At 40.6% G+C, this 24,190-nt stretch overlaps 1 protein-coding gene across 2 annotated transcripts in view; it reads left to right on the top strand.

Moving 5' to 3' along the window:
* AGAP2 (ArfGAP with GTPase domain, ankyrin repeat and PH domain 2) overlaps window positions 1-17,410 on the top strand; it is a 362,929-nt gene extending 345,519 nt beyond the window's left edge. For both annotated transcript variants that reach the window (XM_044284829.1, XM_044284830.1), the window contains exons 12-17: window positions 799-942; window positions 7,273-7,421; window positions 8,976-9,066; window positions 10,201-10,423; window positions 13,450-13,705; window positions 13,820-17,410. In XM_044284829.1, coding sequence (XP_044140764.1) covers window positions 799-942; window positions 7,273-7,421; window positions 8,976-9,066; window positions 10,201-10,423; window positions 13,450-13,705; window positions 13,820-14,026 — 1,070 coding nt within the window. In that variant the 3' untranslated portion in view covers window positions 14,027-17,410. The remainder of the gene's footprint in view (window positions 1-798; window positions 943-7,272; window positions 7,422-8,975; window positions 9,067-10,200; window positions 10,424-13,449; window positions 13,706-13,819) is intronic.
* The last annotated feature ends 6,780 nt before the right edge of the window (window positions 17,411-24,190 follow it).

Genomic DNA, 24,190 nt, shown 5'->3' with positions numbered 1-24,190 from the left:
TATCTGGATAGAGGAAAAAGCAAAATCATGACCACCTGTATAATGAGCTATTCCAAAAGGGAAATTTTGCTCTAGATATTTAGGCATTGATAAAGTCTTTCACTTGATTTGCCATTGTATTAGTTTTGGTATTAAAAACACAAATGTATTCAGATGCAGTAGACTTCTACGACTGTCCCAATCATCTTAGTGGGGTCTGCAGTAATAAATGTATATGCCGCTTAAATCTTTTATTTTTACTATGAATCAGACCTAAGGGGGAATACTTTTACGCGTTGTACTGCACTAATGACTCAGCCACCATATGTTTTTAATATTATCAAATATGTCATATTTTCTTGTTATCCTGACACTTGAACTATGCAGGGGGTAAGCAGGAACTTGTCAAGGATTGGAAAGGGTTCAACATGAGATATGTAGTTATCGGTGAAGTGCACTCATAATAAAGTGTCCATAAAATGCAGAGTGCCCCATATCACTCCTAACAGGTTATGTTAGCAGTGATATCCAAAATGCCACACTATTGTGAACGCCCATGGAATGATGAGTACAGCATCAGATTTAGCCATTATATAGTTTGCCATATTCAACTATGCTAGTCAGTTTGTCTATTGCAGAATGTCAGTTTCGTTGAAATATAATGGGACACATAGAGCAATAGAGGATGTTGGCTGTACAAATGATACTTTATTGATCTATGTATTCTCTTAATATCTTTCTTCTATGAGCCTATGCTAAGCAGTTTGAGGCTAATAGTTAGTGAATGCTATGAATAAAACCCTATTTCTCTCAAAACAGAAAGCGGTTCTACTGGAGATGTGATTTCAAGTCCATCTAGCAACAAGGAGCCCCCACCCTCTCCAATGAGTGACAAAAAGAAGAATAGGAAGAAGAAGAACATAACTCCATCAAAGACAGAGGGCTCAGCAGGCCAAGCAGATGGTGAGTTCTGCACAGGTTTATGTATCGCTATATCAAGAAGTCACAGTCCACAGAAACACATTATGATGGCTAGCATGTTTCATAACATTGTGTCCACTTACCTCACAGAGTATATTCACAGTTCAGTCAATAACATTAAAGGATTTTCTGAAATTTTCATATTGATGATTTTTCCTCAGAATAGGTGTTCAATATCAGATCAGCGGAGGTCGGTCTCCTGGCACTCCTGCCAATCAGCTGTTTCAAGAGGTCATGGTGCTCCAGGAATTTTGTGGTCTCTTCCTAGGCCGGTGACATCACATTCATTGGTCACGTGGCCAAGGTGCAGCTCAGTCCCATTGTAAATGGGTACAATGGACAGTGCTGTGCTTGGTAAGCTGTGAGGAGGCACTCACTGGAGCTCTGGTGAGCGGAACAATCTCCTCAAGCAGTTGATCAGCAGGGTTTGGACCCTCTCCGATTTAATATTAAAGACCTATCCTATGGATAGGACATCAATATGAAAGTCTTGGAAAACACCTTTAAAACCACCTGCCAAATATTGTGTAGGTCCCTTCATCCCATCAAAACAGCTCTTTTCTGTAAAGACAGGGGTTTCTCAAGTTCTTTGAAGCTGTCCTGTGTCTTGTGATTTCTACCACATCCCAGAGATGCTCGGTCAAATTTAGATCTGGGGATTTTAGAGGCTAAATCTACACCTTGAACTCAAGTTTTGCAGAGTGCATGATCCATTTTTGATACTCAAAATGCAAAGGTTTCAGGTTCGTTCAGTGGTGAACAGTGGTCAGTCTAAGTACTCTTACTGGTTTGCGGATACGCAACTTCAAATGCAGCAAGCTGTGATGCAATATGTGTACTTTCTATCATAGCCTACATTAACTTTTTCTACAATTTGTGCCACAGAACCTCTTCTTTGGGATCAGGTTAGACGGGCTAGCCGTCAATGGCCCTTGGGCTCTCATTATCTGGTCACCTATTCACTGGATGTCCTTCCTTGGGCCACTTTTGGTAGGTAATAACCACTGCATACCCGGAATACCCCGGAAGACCTGCCATTTTAAAGATGCTCTGACCAAGTCGTTGAGCCATCACAATTTCAGATCTTTACAATTGACTATTTGTATGCCTTCAATACATCAACTTCAAGAACTGCCAGTTCAATTGCTGTCTAATATAACCAACCCCATGTCAGTTATCATTATAATGAGATAATCATTGTTATTTATAACACCTTTCAGGGGCATTAGACCGGGTTCAAATTAGGTGGCAATCACATGTGGCCGTGTTTATGCCTACCCCCGGGAACCAATGGCCACACTCTTTGCAAGTAAAGCCGAGGTTTTACATTCTACATTTGACCTTTTGCCACTGTGGGTTTGTGGAGTTTCAGACGCATGTGGCAGTTTGAGCATGTAAACCCAACCTTAATGTTATGGCTGATCAGTGTATAGTTACATTCACAAAGTCTAAGCTAAATCCATCCTGCCTTTGTCATTCCATTCTATAAAAACCTTATTTATCATACACCTTACTAAGAAAAATTACCTCCAGATTCCTTCTATTATTGCGCATTTACATAATATTCTTTAAAATAAGACCTTTTCTTTGAAAAGTAAGTTGGCACCTCCTGTCCACCAATGATTGATTTTGAACGCCCTCATTCTTTTTAAAATGAAGGTCTGCTACTTTGCAGAATTGTAGCTTGGACACAGAACTGTATAATACACAGTACAGCTTCTGAAGAACCTCATATTTTTTTTTTTTATGACTATGACACAATTGGATATCTCAGGAAAACAGACTTCCTGTAAAAGTGGTCTGCCATAGATTCTTTCTGTAGGAAGAGATATGTAATGTCAGAGGTAGTGCTAATTATCATTATATAATCATCAGGTTTTGACATCAGAATGTCATCTGTGTATAAATATTATTTACTGACATGTTAGTGGAACATTTCCAAAAAAGGTAGGGATTCCTAAGAATAAAAAGCAGATAAATATAAATCTTAGGTGTGTATGTCACGTTTATCTTTGTTTGTGGTCCTGCATGTTTTTCTATTGCTCATTATACTAGCTTCTCTATGCAGCTCGTGTCTGACTTCTTGCTTTCCTGTATGCTTTAATTCTGTCATTTTCTTCTTTTTTCTTCCGCCCTTTGTCCCCTCTGCTTCACTCTCCGGGACCACCCACCAGCCAAGCGCAAAATGTGGAAATTAAAAACATTTGGTAGTTTAAGAAATATTTATAAAACAGGTAAAGAACGTATAATAATTTAGCTATGTCTTTGTTTCAACCTGGGTTCATTGGTGTAATGAGAAGACAGTACTTACCTCTGAGCATACTTACCAACATTGTAGTTGGAAAATTCAGGGCAGGTAAGCCCCACCCCTGGAATGCCCAAACCTGCTAAGGACTGCCCACATATGGGTGTGGCTTATGAAAGACCCACCCCTTTACAGCTCAGGATAGCCTAAATTTGCCAGGGCTGTCTCTGAAAAATTAGGGACATAACCTTGAAATTTGGAACTGGTGTCAACTATGTTCTGGGTCATTGAAAATAAAACAAACCAGCAATATAGCGTGTCTGATATTTCATAGATACTTATGAGATTTAGGATCACCGCTGATTTCCAGTGAAAGATTTCTATTGTTTGGGTTTTACTTGAAAAATCAAAAGCACCCGTAAAAACAATAAGTTATGAAAATGACTAGAAGCAGGGGCGTGGCTATAGGGGAAGCAGGAGAAGAAGCTACTTTGGGGCCCGGACTCAGAAGGGGCCCACCTAGGAGGAGGACAAAAAGATTTTATTGCCATGGCCCCCTCAACAGTATTATACAATGACATTATATACAGTGACAGTATATACAGTGTAGGAAACGAATGGAGCAGCTGCCGGGCCTGGTCTGAGAAAACGATCTTTACTAGCCACAGGAATGGGGGTTGCATGAAAGGAGGGGGTTGTGAAGAAGTTACTGGGGGAAGGGGGGCCCCATTCAAAAATCTGCTGTGGGGCCCAGTCATTTCTAATTACGCCACTAGAATTAAAGTTATGTTTTAAGTAATAAAAATTGTTTGTTTATATGGTGCTCTGTATGCAAATGACCCAACTCATCTAAGGAGTTGAAGCTCCCGTCATGCCCTTTCATCCTATAATCCCTGGTGGTATACAGCGTCAGTGCCACAAGATCTTGCAAGTTATTGCATTGTCTTGCGGCTCTGGATGAAAACAATTCAGTGTATAGTATATATAATATATATTTATGCCTCCCATGAAACATAATAAGCTTCACAGTGCCCTTAGATCTCTTCATGTAAACTTACTTCCTGAAGCCTTTCTCTTCAAAATTTGATTGTTTCCACTGCAGACCTCTCCTTCCTTCTAATTCACCCACAGGCTTTCATTACCTGTCATATTACCGTTTCAGAGAAGCTGCAGCCAAAGTTCTAGTCACTCAATGTACAGGTCATAATATACTTGTCATTATTTTACCTTAAAATGCAGAGAGAGACCACCTGCTTGAATCAGTGCTGATGCTGCTGTAATCATAGGACTTTATTAACTAGCAAGTTGTTTCCAGACACATGGACCGTTTCTTATTTCCTGTTTTAGGCAAGATGGTCAAGTTATTTTGACTATATCTCTATCTACTTCTCTTTTAACAAGAAAATTGTGCAGGAAGGCAGTCATTTCAGTCTTCTACCTCAATGATACATAGTGAAAAAGATTTAATGTGCAGCCTATAAGTGAATGAAACCGATAAACAGTGTGTAGACCACTTACTTTAATTGTAGATTAGATACTTGAATGATCACATATCCTAAGAGGTTTGAAATACTGGAGGCATCCTTTAAACCGCTATACCGTACCATTGTTCAGGTATGTCTGACAATGAATGGCCCATTATTTAGACTGTTGTATCATATTTAAAACAGAGCAGTGACAAGCAGTTGCACACATCCTACAGAGCCCTATCACTGTGGAAATCAGTGGTCATCCAAGATCACAGAGACTACTGTGACATATCAGGAGATCAGGTTAATTGTATCTTTGATTTAGGAAATACAATTATTTTCTAGACGTAAATAAAAATTAAATACTTAAGCACACTGAAATATTTTATATGACCCATTTACATTTCTATATCATTTAGCCAGTACAGGTATTGGAACATTATGGGAAGAGAAGGCAAAGTTTAGAGGCACAGCCTGAATGTTTTTATGGTCTTGTTTTCTATATATAATCATCATGGACTGATTTTTTTTTTTTTTGTAAATGTCATTCACTTGCCTTCAAAAAATCATACACTAGTGAATACTAGGTACAACCCTTCTAATGTAGCTAAATCCAAAAGTTTGATGTAGCTATAATGGTGAACTAATTCACACAGACTCCTATATTTCAATCTATAAAAATACCCAATAATAACTTTCTCAGATGGGATAGTTGCTTAAGGCCTTAAGTGTAAGTCTAGGCAACAGTATTAATAAGCAGGCTCAAATAAACCCTCTGTGCAGGACATTTTGTGAAAATAACCAAAATGCATTAGCTGTACTGGCTCTGCGTTGAGTCTCTGATCTGTATTTCTTCCGTATGCTATTTGAAATCACAGACTGCACATAAAACATTGCAGTAAAACCTTATAGTAGTATGCATGAGCCCAAATTTACAGCAGTATGCAAGAGTCTATGCACATTGGGACGCTTCTAGGTAATAATATTTATGGAGAGGCTGGAAAACTGGAATGAATCATTAAGATAATTAGTAATATATGTCTACAGCCAGATACTTATAGACACAGCAACTGCATCTGCTGTAAACTTTCCCTCAAACTTCCAAGAAAATCACAGGCACATCAATTTTTTTTTTACAGAGTGATAAAAAAGTTCCCTATTTTTACGTACTGTCTTTTTACAGACGGTTGGCAACCTTAGCTAACTATGCACAATAAATATCATACAGTGACTAAATAATACAAAATTATAGTATCCGGATAATATTACCATACCGTGCATAAATAACATCAGCATACAGTACTCAAATAGCAGTGCCACATAGATTGCAAGCAATAGCAGAAACAACCCCAGATTCATTGGGGAGATTTACTAATCAACTTGAGACAGAATTCTGGTGCACATACTGTGTATCACATTTATTTAAAATGTTTTCTGAGACTTTTATACTGATAGCCTATTCTCTGGATAGGTCAACAGTATCTGATCAGTATGGGTCTGACAACTGGGACCCCCATCGATCAGCGGTTTGAGAAGGCACCAGCACCGCGGCCTTCTCTCAACTCACCAAGCACAGCATTGTATAGAAGTTGTGGTTGGTATCGCACTCAATCCATTTACTTCAACTGAGCTGAGCCGTGCCCAGGCCATGTGACCGATGAATGTAATGTCACTGGCCTAGGCTAAGCCGTGAGAAGGCAATGGAGCTACTGTGAGTGCTGGTGTCTTCTCAAACAGCTGATCAGCAGGGGTCCCAAGTGTCGAACACCCACCAATCAGATACCAACATGTACTGAGGATAGCTCACCAGTATAAAAGTCTCGGAAAGTCCCGGACGTTAGAGTAGGGGTTTGGCTTTAGCAGGAAAGGAGTGTGGGTTAGTGGGAAAGACATGGTTTAAGATGCAAAACTTGCTCCAAAATTGCGCCAAGATTTTAGCACAAAGTTTGCCAACCAATAGTTTGGTTGCAACAATGCACCAGATTTTAAATACAGTGTGACGGTATGATAAAGTTGCTGCATATTTAGACTACTTGTCTAAATACAGTGTTAGTTAGACTGGGTAAGTAATCTCCCCCATTGTATTGATTTAAAGGAAATTTGTCATTAGAAAATTACCTATTGTTTAAATCAAGTTTGTATGTTAAAGTACTATTTTAGAATATTGTTGGCTTTTAAAGAAATATTTCATGTCACTATCTATATAAAAAAAAAAAAAGATAAAATCATGTCATTGTCACACTGGCCACTAATCCTAATAATACCCTGACACTTCCTGTTCTTTAAATATCTGTTTTCAGCAGCCACCTAATTATCATCTCAGACAGGATTACAATGGAAGATAACACCTATAACTAGATAACTCATGATCCACCAATCACATTAGTTCATAGTCGCAACTTATTTACTACCCCTCCCCTGTACAATGACCTCTGAGCAGGTCACAGAGCATGCCCAGAAAGCTCTCCCTTAAAAGTCAGTGAGATTGGTTATGCACTCCTTTTAACAATGATTTCAAGTAAGATGTCAGTTTACAAGTACAGTGATTGGGATTTGTACTGCTGGCTAGTGGCTAATCATTTCCCTTGTATCTTGTAGAAGAGAACTTTGAGTTCATCATTGTATCTAGTACCGGTCAAACATGGCACTTTGAGACCAGCAGCTTTGAAGAAAGGGATTCTTGGGTTCATGCCATAGAGAGCCAGATTCTTGCAAGTCTTCAGTGCTGCGAAAGCAGTAAGAATAAGGTAAGCCTTCAAAATTGTGACATCTAGTATCTTTTTCTCAACTTTACACCAATAGAAAGATTACATAATTTACAGATTAATGCGTTTCTTATCTGTTAATTAGGAAAGACTGAATATACAACCAGTTTTTATTTGTATATATGTTTATTTGTATTTTTATATATAATCTTAATATATATATTTTTAAATCTAGCATTTTGTATCCACAGTTCCTATGCAGGACTACATGTATGTGTCTCCATAGTCTCCAAACCCTGTACAATCTGAATCCGCAGTTATACTGCCATCCATCTGTATCCCACTTTTTGCCAATGTCTCAAATGTTACACTAAAGTGTAACTGTTGTTTCATTTTAATTTTAATATAGTCCAGGGACAGGGATGTTATACAGTTTTGTAATGTACTTTATTAAGGAAAGATGTTTCTTTGTACTAGAAAACAAGTTGCGAAGAGTTTTTAGCAAAGCTCTAAGTAGAGTCTGTCTTCAGTTCTACTGAACGCTGAAGACTCCTGTGTGCAACAGAGGCTTCCAGCCGCCTCTTGCCACTACCCCAGTCCCTGACTATGTACATGTCCACTATTACTGACCATCACCCTCCATCACCCTGCCTATCTGACTTGTTACACACAGACATCTTCAGCTCTCATTAGAACTGAAGACAGTCTCTCCTTAGCAAGGCTCAGCTAGAGCTTTGCTGAGAAAACTCTTTACACCCTGTTTTGTAGTCCAAAGAAACATCTTTACCTAATCAAGTATATTGCAAAAATGTTTAACATCCCTGTCCCTGGAGCATATTAAAAATAAAGCAAACTACAGTTGCCCTTTAAGAATTATAGGCCATATGCAGGCCGGTTTCCATAATTTTCGTAGACCTTTGAGCATCAGTATCCATGCTTGATCACCATTCCATTTACCATGGTTGTGTGTTAAAAAGCAACAGGGAATGTGGGACTATAATTCTAGTAGTCAGTAGTGGTCCAAGTGATCATTCATTGTTGATAATTGTACCTGAGGAAATGCTGAGAATGTAAAATGCATCTGTAAAGACTGACTGTATGCATTATGCCAATGCCTCATAGTACCAGGAAAGATTGGATGAAACGTAGATTCTTTCATTCCTGCATCAGACTGGCCTACCAGAGTACCAAAGGATCCTCCAATGGGCCCAAGCTCTGATACTATGGTGGGCCCCAAAGCTCCAGGAGCCAGTAACTTGCCACTAGGGTCTATTTCTTTGAATCAAAACCTATTAGACTTTATTGCACATATGGGGGTTGAGCCCCGAGAATAATTTCCTCAGGTGGGCTAAAGGAACCCGACTCCGACCCCGTTTCCTTCTGTCAGTATCTCTGTGTTTCATGACGGTTTAAAGCTTCAGAACATTTTATCACCACAGCTGTAAATTGTTTTCTATGACAGTGGGCATATGTAAATCTCTTTGAGATTCTAGAGTATCCTTAGGGTCCAAGTCCATGAGATTCCCACTGATGTTTGGGGCATGTCAGCGGAAATTGAAACTTTCTAATGAACACATTACATGTATGTCATTTCAGGCCCGCATGGATAGCCAAAGTGAAGCTGTAGCTATTCAAGCTATCCGGAATGCTAAAGGGAATAACTTCTGTGTAGACTGCAATGCTCCAAGTATGTGGCTTTTTTATTTACTGTTAATGAGACTTTCTGATTTTGGACAACACTTTTTCCGAATGTAATGCTTGCAAAGAAATTCTAGACTAAGCTTGAAGACTCCTTGTATTGAAACCTTGTTAGCACAGTAGGAGCCCCTGGCTAATTTCTTACATGGTGCCCCCCAGGAATTTAACTATTTGAGATCCTGAGGTTGTACTGTTTTATAGGTACCAGCCGGTACCAAACCGGACTTCGTATTGCTATTTTAAAGTGTTTTTAAAAATGCAGATGTGATTACCAAATTAATTCACTGAAGTCTCGCACAACTTTGGCTGAAAGTAATTTCTCCTACACGAAGGCAATACATTTTAATGCTGTACGCAGACACAACATAAAAACCGAAGTGTCTAAACAAATCTCTGATCCGAAGCTTGATTCGCTCAACACTAGCGATATGTCTGAGATGAGACAACCTCTTTAAATTGGGGGCACATTGTCTGCAAGTTGTCACAAATTCTGTATATTTTCAGTTGGAATGTCGACCAGTTCATCAGCACTAGGCTTTCAGTTCTTAATTGCCATAAAGATTAAGTAGACAAGATTAGTAGACAATTTTGAAGCTGTGGCTTGATGTGGACACTGGTGGAAATTAATTAAAGGGGTTTTCCCATCTCTGACAATGGGAGCACATTGCTAGTATCTACACCGAGAACGGAGTCCCGAAAGTTGTAGAGGGTGCACTGCACATGCACAGCCACCCTCCATTTTCTATGGGGCTGCTGAAAATAACTGAGCACTAGCTTGGCTATTTCCGTTGCCCTATAGAAATGAATTGGACCAGTGGCCGCGCAAGTGTGGGGCGCTTCCATTCAGTACTATGGGGAGAACGCTTGGAGGTGGCCGGACCCGGGGAGACCTGTGGTCCTCCTGCCACCACCTTCCGTTCTCGGTGTACTGTAGGTGCAGGTCCCAGAGGTGAGACCCGCACCTATCAGACAATGGGGGCATATTCTAGCGATATGCCCCCATTGTCTCAGATGGGAATACCCCTTTAAGTATTTCAATACACAACTACAGATGTTACAAATATTAACTTGACACTTCACAATGTTTGACATTTCTAACATCATAAATATCTGTATCCACTAGATCCCACCTGGGCTAGTTTAAACCTGGGAGCCCTGATCTGCATCGAATGCTCAGGAATCCATCGGAACCTTGGTACTCATCTGTCACGTGTGCGCTCCCTGGATCTGGATGATTGGCCTCTTGAGCTGACACTCGTTCTAACTTCTATTGGCAATGAAATGGCCAACAGCATCTGGGAGATGACAACTCGGGGTCGAACTAAACCAAACCCTGACTCCTCAAGGTAGAGTGCTTAGTCTACTACAAAACATAGGCCTCTTTGTAATATCTTTGTCTGTCCATGCACCAGAAACTCAAATGTATACTAGATGAGCTGGCATGGATTTGAACTATAATTTACACTAATTTCTGGTGTAAAGAGTGTAATGAGCACTTATTAAGACCAGCATTTTAGATGCTTGTCTTAATAAGTCCTGTACTTGGCAGTGGATCTGCCAGAGTTATGAAGAGGCGCAGGCCTCTTCATAACTTCGGTGGATCCACTGCTGCTTCTAAATGTAGCACAGATTCCCAGCTTTGTTGCATTTAGACCATTTTCTACGCCTAAAACAGGTATAGAAAATGGTAACCGAGACGCGCCTGCCGGCCCATCCCCTTCCCCACCCATGCCACACCCACTTTTATATACCTGTCGTGAGCAGGGAGAAGTCGCAGATTCTAAAATGCCAGTCTTAATAAATGTGCCTGAGTATTTTTTAATATAGATAATGAATTGGGATATTAATGTCACCAAAAGTTCTTAAAACTACACTCACTGACAAACAAATTATGCACCAAGAAGGAGTTGTAATCGAATCGAATGTAAGAATGTAATGATGATATATCTAAGCAAATTAGAGCAAAAAGATAAGTTTATTGAGTAAAACTGTACAATTAAAAGGAGGCTATAGGACTATGTTGGGCCACTGGATACAAGATGAGATATGGCAGGGCATGGAGGCATACAGGTATTGTTTGGTATTCTGCAGCACATTTGCCCACAGATGTTGCAGCTGTGCCTGTAGATCCTGCGCACTCATAGGTTGCTCAAGTTGGCGTCCCAGCTGGTCACATAAATGCTTACTTGGCAATAAATCTGGTGATCGGGCAGCCAAGGAAGTGTTGCAACCTGGTGGAGACATTCCTGAGAAACCCTTGCTGTGTGTGGGCAAGCATCACTCTGGTGAAACAGGCAATGAAATGTAGCGGCTTGATGTCCTGCACATATCGCTGAGCTGTTAGTGTCTCTCGCATCACTAGTAAGGGTGGCCGACTGTTGTATGTGATGGCTCCCCAGATCATCACACCAGCAGCTGAGGCAGTGTGTCACTCCACAGCAAAGACAGGACTTAAAGCGCTCACCATGAGGCCTCCATACTAGAACCCAACCGACAGAACCTAAGTTACTGTAATTGCTACAGATGATACAGTTCCAGTCTGTAGCAGTCCAGGATTCTCATTCACAACACCACTGCAAATGAAGGTTATTGGGCTGGCTGTCAATGGCAGGACACATAATGGGCGCCGTAATACCAGGTTTCTTTTTTGCTAAGTGCCTGGAAATGGTCTAGGCAGAGACATGGCTGTATAAAGAAGGTGCCACCTGTGTCTGGATGGTGGACAATGAAACTGTGGGAGCTGCTCGAGCTTGTCAGCAGATCCAGAGGATCCTCTCTGGTGGTGGTCTGTCTAGACCATCCAGGGCCTGTTTCCCCTGTGTGAATGACCTCACATAACCACTGCTCCCAACACCTCCTAACAGCTAGGTCAGAACTGCCTAGATTGCAGGCAATTAGCTAAATCAGCCATTTAGCTTCTCTCCGTCCAATAATGCAATCCCCTTTCAAACTCTGTCAACTGGGAAAAATGTCTTTCAGTGCTTTATAGAAGAATGTCTAGCAGACAACAATCTCTCACCAAAAGGTACACTAATCATAAGTAGTCTCTGAGAGTTTTTTATAGGGCAGCAGGGGAATAATAATAATATTTATATAGCGCCACCATATTCTGCACCGCTTTACAATTCAGAGGGTTCAGACATAACAAAATTACAGGGTATCAAACAAGTTAAACACTAGGAGTGAGGGCCCTGCTCACAAGAGCTTACAATCTATGAAGGAATAGGGGTGACACAAAAGGTACTGTAAAGTTGGTTGTTTTACAATGCGGTCCAGCCACCTACTAAATAGAGTTGTGCAGGCCAAGCTGCATGAGCTAGTGGTTTGGGTGTGGGGATTACTGTTAGAAGAAGGTGTTCAATACAGAATAAGGGTTGGGGGAGGGGGGGTTACTAGGGGAAGAATCAGTTTACTGAACATTATAAGCCTGGTTGAAAAGATGTGTTTTTAAGGCACTTTTGAAGCTTAAGAAGTTGAGAATTAACCTGATTTTCCGGGAAAGTGCATTCCAGATAGCCGGTGCAGCTGGAGAAAACTTTTGAAGACTGGAATAAGAGGCTCAAATTATAGAGGATGTTAATTAGCTCATTGGCAGACTGAAGAGAGTGTGAGTAAGGTGGTAGACGGAAATGGAAGGAGATGTATGGAGATGTATGGAGGTGCAGCACTGTGGAGGGCTTTATGGGTGAGGGTGAGAAGTTTGAACTGGAAGAAATGGGAAGCACTTTTACACCTTCTTATGGCTAGACAGAGTCTAATCATACCACACCTGTAATCCTTTACATATCTGACACAGTGATTGTCTGTTCACAGTGTTCGCCAGCGAACACATGCGGGCTGCCATCTTTAGTAAGGTAGACTCACCCGTCCGGCGATGCACAGGTAAGCTTTTACCTGTGCCGCGAGCCGGTCTGAAATCAAATGCGGTCATTAGGAGCAGGCAGTTCCGACAACAGCCCATTGAATGCCCCTGGCGGCTGTTCTCGGAACTGCCTGCTTCCGGTGACCGCATTTGATTTCAGACCGGCTCCCGGCACAGGCACAGGTATAGGCTTACCTTACAAAAGATGGCAACCCGCATGTGTTCGCTGGCGAACACTGTGAACTGACCATCACTGATCTGACATAACTGCATGCCAAGTCTTACAGCAATTTAATATTTTTTATCTGGGTGCATTATTTTTTTTGGTCAATGAGACTATGTTTAAAACACTGTAGGAATTTCGGCTAAACAATGGGTAATTTTCTGATGACAAATTACCTTTATGAAAGTACCATGAGCTACACTGGAAAAAATAACTCAATATGGAATAAATTATGATTATTCTTTAAAGTCTTCAATCTTATTTCTGTGGTTCTATTTATTATTTAGGGAGGAGAGAGAGTCATGGATAAGAGCAAAGTACGAGCAGCGGTTGTTTTTAGCTCCATTAAAAAGCCCTGGTATCCCATTGGTGAAGCAGCTCTTCAAAGCAGTTCAAGACAAAAACCTTGCCAGTGTCTTACTTCTCCTTGCCCATAGCAACAAGGAGCAGATCAACAGTGCCACAGGAGACAGAGAAAGGCGTACCACTCTTCATTTGAGCTGTGAGCTACCACATGTGGTCATCACACAACTGCTTGTCTGGGTGAGGCTTTATCTTACAATGATAATTTAACATTTTTCACTAAGACACAAAAAGTATTATTGTGTTAGCCGCAAAAACATCACATTGACTTACTGTATCTTATTCCTTTTACAGTATGGCATTGACGTAAAGGCCAAGGACATTAATGGTCACACTGCCCTCTTCTATGCTAGAAGAGCTGGAAGTCAAGAGTGTGTGGACATCCTTCTCCAACATGGGTGCCCCAATGAGCCAACAAGTTCTATGAGTACCCCTATTCTTAGGAGAAAAAGCAGTTGTACCAGCATTATAAGAACTGATTCCCGGACTGCCCTTGTATAGCCAGCCATATCATTCACTGGCATAAGAAAGCTGGCATTAGATCAATGACTGTTGCCAGTGGAAGCTTGTCTGGTTGCTCTTCCATGCTAATGTGTAATTTGTCATACAAAAAAAAAAAGCAAGAGTCCAATGTATATACTGATGGTGTATGTATATTTTGAAAGATGCATTTGGATTAATGCCAGCCATCTCAATGATATTTCCCCATTGTAATGTTTTCAGCTTACCCCCCTCCACCCTTGTTGCTGTGATCCAGCATAGCAGTATTCAATGCCTTAATTCTTTCAGAACTGAAAGAACAGTAAAACTGAACAGTCCCCTTTCTTCAATGTTTACAGCAGGCAATCCTAGCTAAACATATGCGCAATGCACCAGTGTAACAGACAGATTCAGTGGTCAAGGTGGCCATTTTTATACATCCTAGATTACTGCTATATCTAAGAATGTACGAATAGGTGCGGAGGAGAAAAAGCAAGGAACATACTAAATTCTTAGGCTCCTAAAGGTTTGCACTTTTATAGATGAAACAAAAAGAAAATTATGCAATGTAATACCGTGTATCAACATTAAAGTCATAGATGAAGACCAAACTCAAAAATATTTCCACTTCTCCTTGAAGAGACCCAGTTGGTTATGGAAACTTATTTGCAGACAATGCTCCACGGGAGAGAAGATCGCAGATTAGCTCATGTAAGTCAAACCAGAGACTTCTTCAAACTGAAGAGTGTCTTCATTTTCGAGCACTCTATGGTTTGCATATCCTAAACTAGTTTTCAGAAGAAAATTATTTAGGCTGACTCTGATGGTCACAATAGTAAGGGAATCATGATCATACAATAAGACTAATTTCCACCCACACGACTCCACATATTTTGTAGCCATCCAGTAGATCAGGCATCCTCAAACTGCGGCCCTCCAGCTGTTGTAAAACTACAACTCTCACAATGCTCTGCTGTAGGCTGATACCTGTAGGCTGTTCGGGCATGCTGGGAGTTTTAGTTTTGCAACAGCTGGAGGGCCGCAGTTTGAGGATGCCTGCAGTAGATAATCACTGAAAATGCACTTGTGAATATATAATTTTATTCCCTATGTGCCATGATATAAAGGCTCTACAAATACTTTATGTGAAGGACGTTTATTTTGCCATGGATTAATGTGTGCCTCCTAATAAAATCAGAGGCAAAAAAAGGTACAGTCAGAGGTGTAACTTGAAGCTATTGAGCCACAATACAAAATCTGCAACAAGACCCCCCCCAACCTGCCATTTGCCATTTATAACACTTGGGATCCTTAGGCACGAGGGTGTGAAATCAACTGCTACGGTACTTCTGCACCCCCATATAGATACATCACTGGGTACAGTTAGGATCCATAGCAGGCCAGGGGTACCCCATTATAGGCTGTATTACATGCACCCCTAATATGACAATGTGCTTTGGCTTTATACAATGAAATTATGGATTATATCAGTAAACAGTAACTAAACTTTTAATGAAGTATTTTTTAAATGTCCCAAATGCCCTAAAAATAAATTGCCAGGATTAGCTGGGAGAGGCGGCTCCTGCCTGTGCCTGCAGGACACTTAGCTTAGCGAAGCAGGCACAGGCAGGAGCCCACTACGCTCAGCTAGTCTATCTTTAGTAAAAAGTCAAAATCAATAAATAAAGTGTATTAGAAAAGAATATTTTTAGGCAATTTGGAACATAAAAAAAAAAACTTGCTTAAAAGTTTAGTTACTCTTTAATGTCCAATATTGTACTCCCATAAAGAACATCAAAATTGTAGCAAGTATCAATACCTAAGGTGCTCACATTATTTAGACTGAATTGCACTTCTCTGGTGGTGCATCATCTCCAATGAAGACAAAGGATTGGACATGCTGAAATTCAACATTCCTGATCCTCTTTTCTCACCAACATCGGTCGAATATCTTTTTTTTTTTAAATCAGATCATTTTTATTGACAAAGCGACTGTAATCATACAGCAAAAATACAAACATCGAGGTACAATAAAGTAAAGGTACTACAACGTGCAATAAAACATTAGTTTCATTTTACATAGCAGATAGCGAAAACCACCTGCTTGCCAAAGAAATCATGGCTGTAAGCTTATGCTCTTATTTCTTGCTTTAATTAATTTTTATTTGAAAAATTAAACCTGCTGCGTATGCGCACCAGCTTGGCACAAGGAGCAGCAAACACCCCCCCTCCCTCCCTCTGTGCAGTGTCCACCATGTTGGTAGATATAACTATAGTTGACCTCAACCTACCTATGTAACCCTAAAACGGGCACAACATTGACATATTATCTTGCACCCAGAGCCTCATAAAATCTTGTGAAGCCAGACCATATTGTGTAACCCAGCAGTCCCATTGTTTCCTAAATTTCTTGATAGCCCCTCTCTTTTTGTATATACCCCTTTCCAACCCAACCAAGGCATTGACGGACCCCACCCATTCTTGTTTATTCAGGCCGATGGGCTGGATCCAATGTTTTTCAATCAGACGCCTAGCACAATAAAGTGTCTTAGCAATTGCTAGCTTGCACCCCTCATCTATCCCTAGCTCCTGAACATATCCTAATACACTAATCACCAGTTCCCTTGGGGTAATAATATTATATCTATTATCTATGGTATCAAAGACATCTGTCCAAAATACCCTTAGCTCCCTACAGAGCCACAGCATGTGAATAAGATCTGCGTCCTCCTCTATACATCTAGGGCAACATCGGTTGAATATCTAATGTACATTAAATGGTTAGTTGGTCAGTTCCACCTTAATCAACATGTTCACCTGACCTTAATCTACTGTGTATGGCCACCTTGACAGACCATCCAAAATGGAAGTCCACAGAAGAATACTGAAGACAGCATGTGGTCTGTAGGCCAGATGTAGACTTCTGCATGAGCATACTGTAAATACCATGATGGCTGAACCATAGTCATGGTTACAGTATCCCTTAGATAGGCATAGTGTCTGCAAGTTACCAATAGAGCTGACACTTATAGTGCCGAAAATGTGCAAAAGGCTGACGTGAGAGTGTCAAGGGTCTGTCCTTTTATTGTGTAGCCCTGCACATTTGAAAGGTCATTGAGCATTGTTATGTTACGTATTTATCCTAGAGACAAGTTCTAACTAAAAATCTTGGAAGAAATACTGTAGCAACAAAGGAATTCTTGACCAAATTCTAAATTTTTCCATTTTGGTTTTACTCATAGATTGACACATTGCTTTATGGAGCTTCTGTCAATACAAGTAGTACTGTACATATTAGAGGGGTTTGTACAATTGCCACTGCCTGTGCTACTTTCACACTAGCGTTTTGGCATTTCGTTTGTGAGATCCGTTCAGGGCTCTCACAAGCGGTCCAAAACGGATCAGTTTTGCCCTAATGCATTCTGAATGGAAAAGGATCCGCTCAGAATGCATCAGTTTGCCTCCGATCAGTCTCCATTCCGCTCTGGAGGCGGACACCAAAACACTTCCTGCAGCGCTTTGCTGTCCGCTTGACGAAACTGAGCCAAACGGATCCGTCCTGGCACACACTGTAAGTCAATGGGGACGGATCCGTTTTCTATGACACAATCTGGCATAATAGAAAACGGATCCATCCTCCATTGACTTTCAATGGAGTTCATGATGGATCCATCTTGGCTATGTTACAGATAATACAAACAGATCTGTCCATGACAGATGCATGCGGTTGTATTATTGTAACTGACCTTTTTTTGCAGATCTATGACGGATCCACACAAAACGCGAGTGTGAAAGTAGCCTTATTTGCTTCAGATTTGTCCCGCATTAGCACATATTTCTACACAGAACATGTAACACCTCATCATAGGCTTACATCATAGAACATTCAAAGGTTATGTTCAGCAGTATGTTCTAAGCATATGCAGCTGTGAAATAAGACATACCTGATCAAAAGTAAGCCGACTTGTATGCCACCAATACTTCTAGAAAGAGAAGCAACAGGATGAAATCAGACACACTTTTCATGAATACAACACCTTTTTAAATAGACATTGTCTTCTTCCACCACTACTGATCATCTATTCTCATTTGGATAAGTCTTGTCTGGCCATATATTATTAGTACATGCATAGAATGACTGGGTCTACCATACCGGGAGCTGCTCTTCCATAGGGCATTTGGGAAGGATATGTCTTTGTGAGACAACCCCCTTTAAGTCAAACTGTAGCTATATTTATGTTAAAGGGTTCTACAGTTTGTTTTAACTGATGATCTATCCTCTGGATAGATCATCAGCATCTGATCGGTGGGGGTCCGACACCTGGGACCCCCGCCGATCAGCTATTTGGGAAGGCAGTGGCGCTCCAGCAGCGCCGCGGCTTTCTCACTGTTTACTGCTGGCCCAGTGACGTCACGACTAGTATCAACTGGCCTGGGCGGGGCTAAGCTCCATTCAAGTGAACAGAGCTTAGCCCCGCCCAGGCCTAGTTGATACTAGTCCTGACGTCACTGGGCTAGCAGTAAAAAGTGAGAAGGCTGCGGCGCTGCTGGAGCAGCCGCTGCCTTCTCAAATAGCTGATCGGCGGGGGTCCCAGGTGTCGGACCCCCGCCGATCAGATGCTGATGATCTATCCAGGGGAGATCATCAGTTAAAACAAACTGCAGAACCCCTTTAAGTTGACCCTAGTTAGATTTCTTTAGTCATGTGTTCTAAGTTTATGTTCTTTTATTTCTTTTATAAAAGTGTCACTACCAAAACTGACATAATCACCTAAATAGGGATATGATTAGCAAGGATATACATCCAGTTGAAATGCAGATATATTTTTTAAATCAGCCCTCAAGCCTACACAGTTTTGGGTGCTTAGCACTTGAAGGTATGAGTAAAGAGTGTTGTTTTTTAATGCAAACCTGTTTCTATGTCAAATTTTTGAAAAACAAAAACGATATAAGATGTAAAAGTAGACAGCTGAAACCCAGAAACAGTTGTGAACTTGTTTTTGCCGTGCACATGGTTAACGGTATTTTTTGTGATCTTCTGGGATAGCTGTTTAATTTATTGATTTATTAGAACTATAGGGTATTGGTTGGGTGTTTTTACATTTTGCGTGCAGTATGGCAGCTTCACAATGCAATCTTTACAAATCGTATATAATGTCCTGTGTAAGGCAGTTGTATGTGTTTGAGAAGTGGAGATGAAGACTATATTAAACATTGTTATTGTGTTTTTACATTTTTGGTCATTTACTGTACCTGTGATATAGCTCATTCACTATTCATTGTGTTTAATTTGCAATTTCATATTTTTTTACTCTTGTTTTGATATATTGTTTATAATACATTTGGGGTACATGACATGCAGAAGTACTGTATCCTTCCTGGTTTGAACTTAAATGTGACCATTTGGATTGTGGAAGAATACATTTCACGAGCAGATTTATCCCATTTATAGATAATTCCCCTAAGAAGACTATACCTCATAAAATAAATCTTTACTGAAATACATGTATAATGCATTTAAACCCCACACAATGTTTGGAGTTAGGCATTACTAACTTTATGTTTTAACTTATGTCTTTTTATTGAAGGTTATCTCATATGATAATATCCATTTGGCCTAAAACAGAACCTTACTCAGCCTATTTATACAGTGACCATGTTTTAAATCTTGACCCGTAGGCAAGAAATGGAATCTCATCTAAAATGAGAATGTCAAGATCTTGTTAGAAGACATCAACCAGTAGTAGATTAAAGTGTTATAGCCATGGTTTAATAAATATATGGCAGATTGTGATTATTCCTAAGAAAATTAGAGTGAATTTCCACATTTTACCACCATCTTTAGGCTCAAAATTCTCTGCTTAAAATATCTTTATAGTGGTTGGAGCAGGTGTTTTTTTTTTGTTAGGGTGCTGCCACAGGTCACAACTATGCTGCATTTTTTATGTGAAAAAATAAAATAAAAAGGCTCCTAAAAAAACGCAGGACACCTTTATTAACGACATAGCTGTTTTGATGATATGTTTTCATCCAGTGAAGGGAAAACACACAGCAGACCTAAATTACCATAATGTAAATCTATTTTGTAATTAAAGGATACTGTCATATTATTATTTTTTTTAAATCAATTTTAGCATATGTTACTGCTGCAGCAGCATTATGCATAAAGCAATCTTTAATTTCTTCACTTACCACTGTTTTCCTTGAGTTTTCCCCTTAGTTACGGCTGCTTTGAATTCTACATTATGAGGATCTTCTCAAGATGGCTCCTCTGCCAGTTCTCTGAGGCCAAAACTGCATTCCCTCAGGTCACATACAAACTTGCTGTAGCCAGCAGCTTCCTGCCAGCCAATCAGATTGGATTGCTGAGAGACACGCCTCCTCACTCTGAAGCCTAATGCAGGCATGCAGTGTGAAGGACCGCCCCTCTGTCTTCCTAGCCGGAGACATGAGCCATAGCAAGGGTCTTTTAAGGGAGCAGTGGAAAGGGTCAGGAGACATTAATGAAATCTGTTATTATTAGGTAATTACAGATCTTTTGGCAGTCATTGACAGACTAACTCAGGTATGCATGCCTATCTCTAATAAACTAGCAAAAAAAAAAAAAATTACAGTTATCCTTTAATCTAATTAGTTTTGCTGTGTGTTTTTACTTTGCTGGAAGAACACACACCATAAACACAGGTACAGTATGTTGTTGTATGTCGCATGCGTTATTTTTGTTGCGTTTTTTTTTGCTGCACCAAAAACACAGCACAGCCACAACGTGTGGCAGCACCCTTAGACCTAGGCCTCATTGACATGTATAAGGCAAGGATCAGGAATTAACCATTTGTTCCAATCATTGCTAGCTCCTTAAAGCGTACCTGAGTTTTCCAAAAAAGTTTGGATAATGGCTGTACTTCTTTGTACAATCATACCATAATATTACTTGTTTTAGGTGCACATTTAGATGTATTTCTCTCAGAAGCAATGTGAGGCTTCTGAGAGAAATTCATCTAATAGTGAAGCTAAAACAAGGAATATTTTGGCTGAAAGAGACTATAGAGGAGATGGAGGCTGCTGTGATGCTTAGAAGCAGGTATTTTTATCAGTCTCAGAATCTCAGCTAGTTCTGACATGCCTCCACTATCTGTGAACTATTTTTTGTGTCTCTGTTACCAGGGAGGGCTCTAAGGGGCCCTTAGATTTCAAAGTTTAACATGCTGACTACTTGCATGCCAACTACTGTAAGTTTAATGAGTTCAATGTTTGACAAATATGCAGTTAGCTTCATCTAAGTGGCAGCTGAAGACGGCTAATTTTTAATCTCAAAATAGGGAGCTCTGTATCAGAAAAACAGAACTCTGACCACTAAAAAGACTATTGAAAATGAATTGCTGCAGAATTTTGGTGGACATTCACTTTGAGGGTACATCCACACTGGCCAAATTTTTATAGTAGAATTTATGCTGAAAATGTTGCCATGTTTCAGCCATAGGTATCACCTAGGGGCATTTCAAAGGATAAAAAAATACAGAGTGCATATCCACAAAATAAATTTCTAAAATCTTTAACGCAGTTCAATCTACGCTGTGGTTTTTTTGTAGGAGTGTGTGTTTATGATTTTTTAATTCGGGTACTGGAAACACACCTCATATCCATCAATGTGTAGATGTACCATAAGACTGAATCAATATGGACAGCAGAGGTATAGTGTTAATACAATATGTGAACAATACCATATATTCTTTTACTAATAAAAGCCAGACCATTTTCAGGTTTCTTGATTATTATATATTTTTGCATATTTATTTATTGCAAATGTAAAACTAATTTTACATAGTTTTTTGGGTGATATTTTATGTTGATTTACCCCATGTCCACCATCCAAACATGAATTACTGCCTGTTTATGCCACCAAAATGTAAAATAAATAAAAAATAATATAAAAAATGTAAAGGAAAACAAAGGAAAAAAAATTACCGAAACAGCCAGCATTGTTGTACATTTATATAGATTTGTTCTTATGGCTTCTTCACTTACCAGTTGTACATGTGACATTTGTAGAAGCTGTGATTGTGCCTGATTTCCAACTTCTTGAAATCCACCCCTCAGTGCTGAAACAGCGTTATAAGGAACCTAAACTGCCTGCAGATTATACCACAACACTGCCTGTTGAGTCTCACTGGAAGGAATAAGGTGTATAATTACAAAAATAGGCATATAATAGCAATAAATATGCAGGGGAGGGGTTCAGCAAGCCCCTGAGGAGCTGGTCAAATCTGATTAGATGATGTGCCACGTTGTACTTCCTCAAGCCATTGCTCCTTGCGGATTTGGTGTGGTGGAAAGGTAATTTAAAGACCCAGGCCAGAAATAAAAGAATAAAGGCCTCTCTTTACTCAGTGGAAAAGATAACTAGTAGTACATCCAGCAGTGGTAGTTACAAAACACAATTTATGTCCCCAGATGATGAGGTATGGTGGCGGGCAAAGTGGCAGTTAATGGCACCTTTGATGAGCTATTTTGCAAATGACTCTCCCTTGAACATCTGGCTAACACATGGAAGCAGGCACTTGTGGCTCAAGATGTACACTGTTTAATGCAGGCTTTAGGTTGGCCTGGCCTGGATGTTATCTAGGTGATGGGTGTCTGAACCATAGCCCCTCACCCTCAGCAGGGTCTGTAAAGCTGTGGCTTGCTAGTCACTCTGCTGATTAGATCACGCTTTAGCTTCTAGGAAAGCTGTAGCTTGTGTTCTTGTAGTCTCCATGAAGTAGTGGTCTCACAGGAGAATTGCATCAGGACTGGACCTTAATACCCTTGGAGTAAGAGCAATAGGAAATACTTATTTCCTCTTCAAAGTCCTAGCTATAACTTCCTTCCTGTCAGGAAGAAGGACCAGCCCACTCCTACCAAGAGGAACAGGGTTGTTAATCCTGTCCTTGCCAACCATGCCACCCGTACCCCATCTGCTGGTGTACATCACATAAAAATTACAAAGCATAACAAAACATTTGCAGATACCCTCAGGTCTGCGGTATTACAGGGTCTAAACCTATTTTCAAATTACTCATATCCTTTGCATGGGGATATTACAAATACTGAAGACATGCTTCAAAATGGACCTAGCGGTTTCTGTTAGGGCATTAGCATGTCAGTGAGGATGGTTCATCTCTCCCAGGACTTCCTCTCTATTAGGGCTTATTTACACAAACATAGGGGCTCCATGCCCGTGCTGTGGTCCACTGCGCACAGGCACCGACTGAGGGGCAGCTGCATGCGGATTGCAGACCCATTCACTTGAATGGGGTCCACGATCCATCTGATCCGCAAAAAGAAACGGAAGCACGGAACGGAACACCACAGAAGCACTCCATAGTGCTTCTGTGGGTTTCTGTTCCGTGCTTCCGTTCCGTTCCATACCTCCAAATTTGCGGACTCATTCAAGTGAATAGGGTCCGCATCTGTGAAGCGGAATGCACATGGCTGGTAACCCATGTATTGCGGAACCGCCGTATGCAGCCCGCAGCATGGGCACGGAGCCCTTATGTTTGTGTGAATGAGCCCTTAGTCACAGCAGACTGTCACTACAAACAATGTCTGTATTGAACTTGCCCTGAGCATTTAGTATATAGTCACTCATTCCTTTCAATGGGAGTCATCGTGTTTGACATACTCTACACATCTTTGGAAGGGCATAGGGAGAGGAAGTAATCCAGTAGAAGCAAGCCTTTTAATGAAAGCCAACCTTATAAATTATACCTCTTCTGTAATAAAAACCACTACCTCAGTGTTACTGAATACCTGAAGTTCTTACATGCAAGACAACAGCAACAGCAAGGTATATGTACTGTTATACGGCCATGTCATTTGTATATATGTAGCCTTCTTCACAAGAGAGAGTCAGGGAAGATGAAACAGAAAATTCATACTTACCTGCTCCCTGCCACGTCAGTCCTATGGTGTGCCCATGTTCCGATCCCCAAAGTACTTAGATCCACCACTGCATGGACATGGGCACATACTCTGGCTGCCAATGACTGGCTTCAGTGGGGATGTGTTGCTTTTTGCATTGTGACCTTGCCCATGCAGCACTGGATGTAAACACCCCGGGGACTGGACTATGGACACTGCAGAGGCAGCGCAGCGGAGAGGCAGGGAGCAACTAAGTATCAATTTTCTGTTTCAGGAGGCAGGCTG

This window comes from Bufo gargarizans, chromosome 3 (assembly GCF_014858855.1).
Source record: "Bufo gargarizans isolate SCDJY-AF-19 chromosome 3, ASM1485885v1, whole genome shotgun sequence".
Taxonomy (NCBI): Eukaryota; Metazoa; Chordata; class Amphibia; order Anura; family Bufonidae; genus Bufo; species Bufo gargarizans.
The sequence above is the reverse complement of the archived record's forward strand: the minus strand, read 5'-3'. Positions and strand labels throughout refer to the sequence as shown.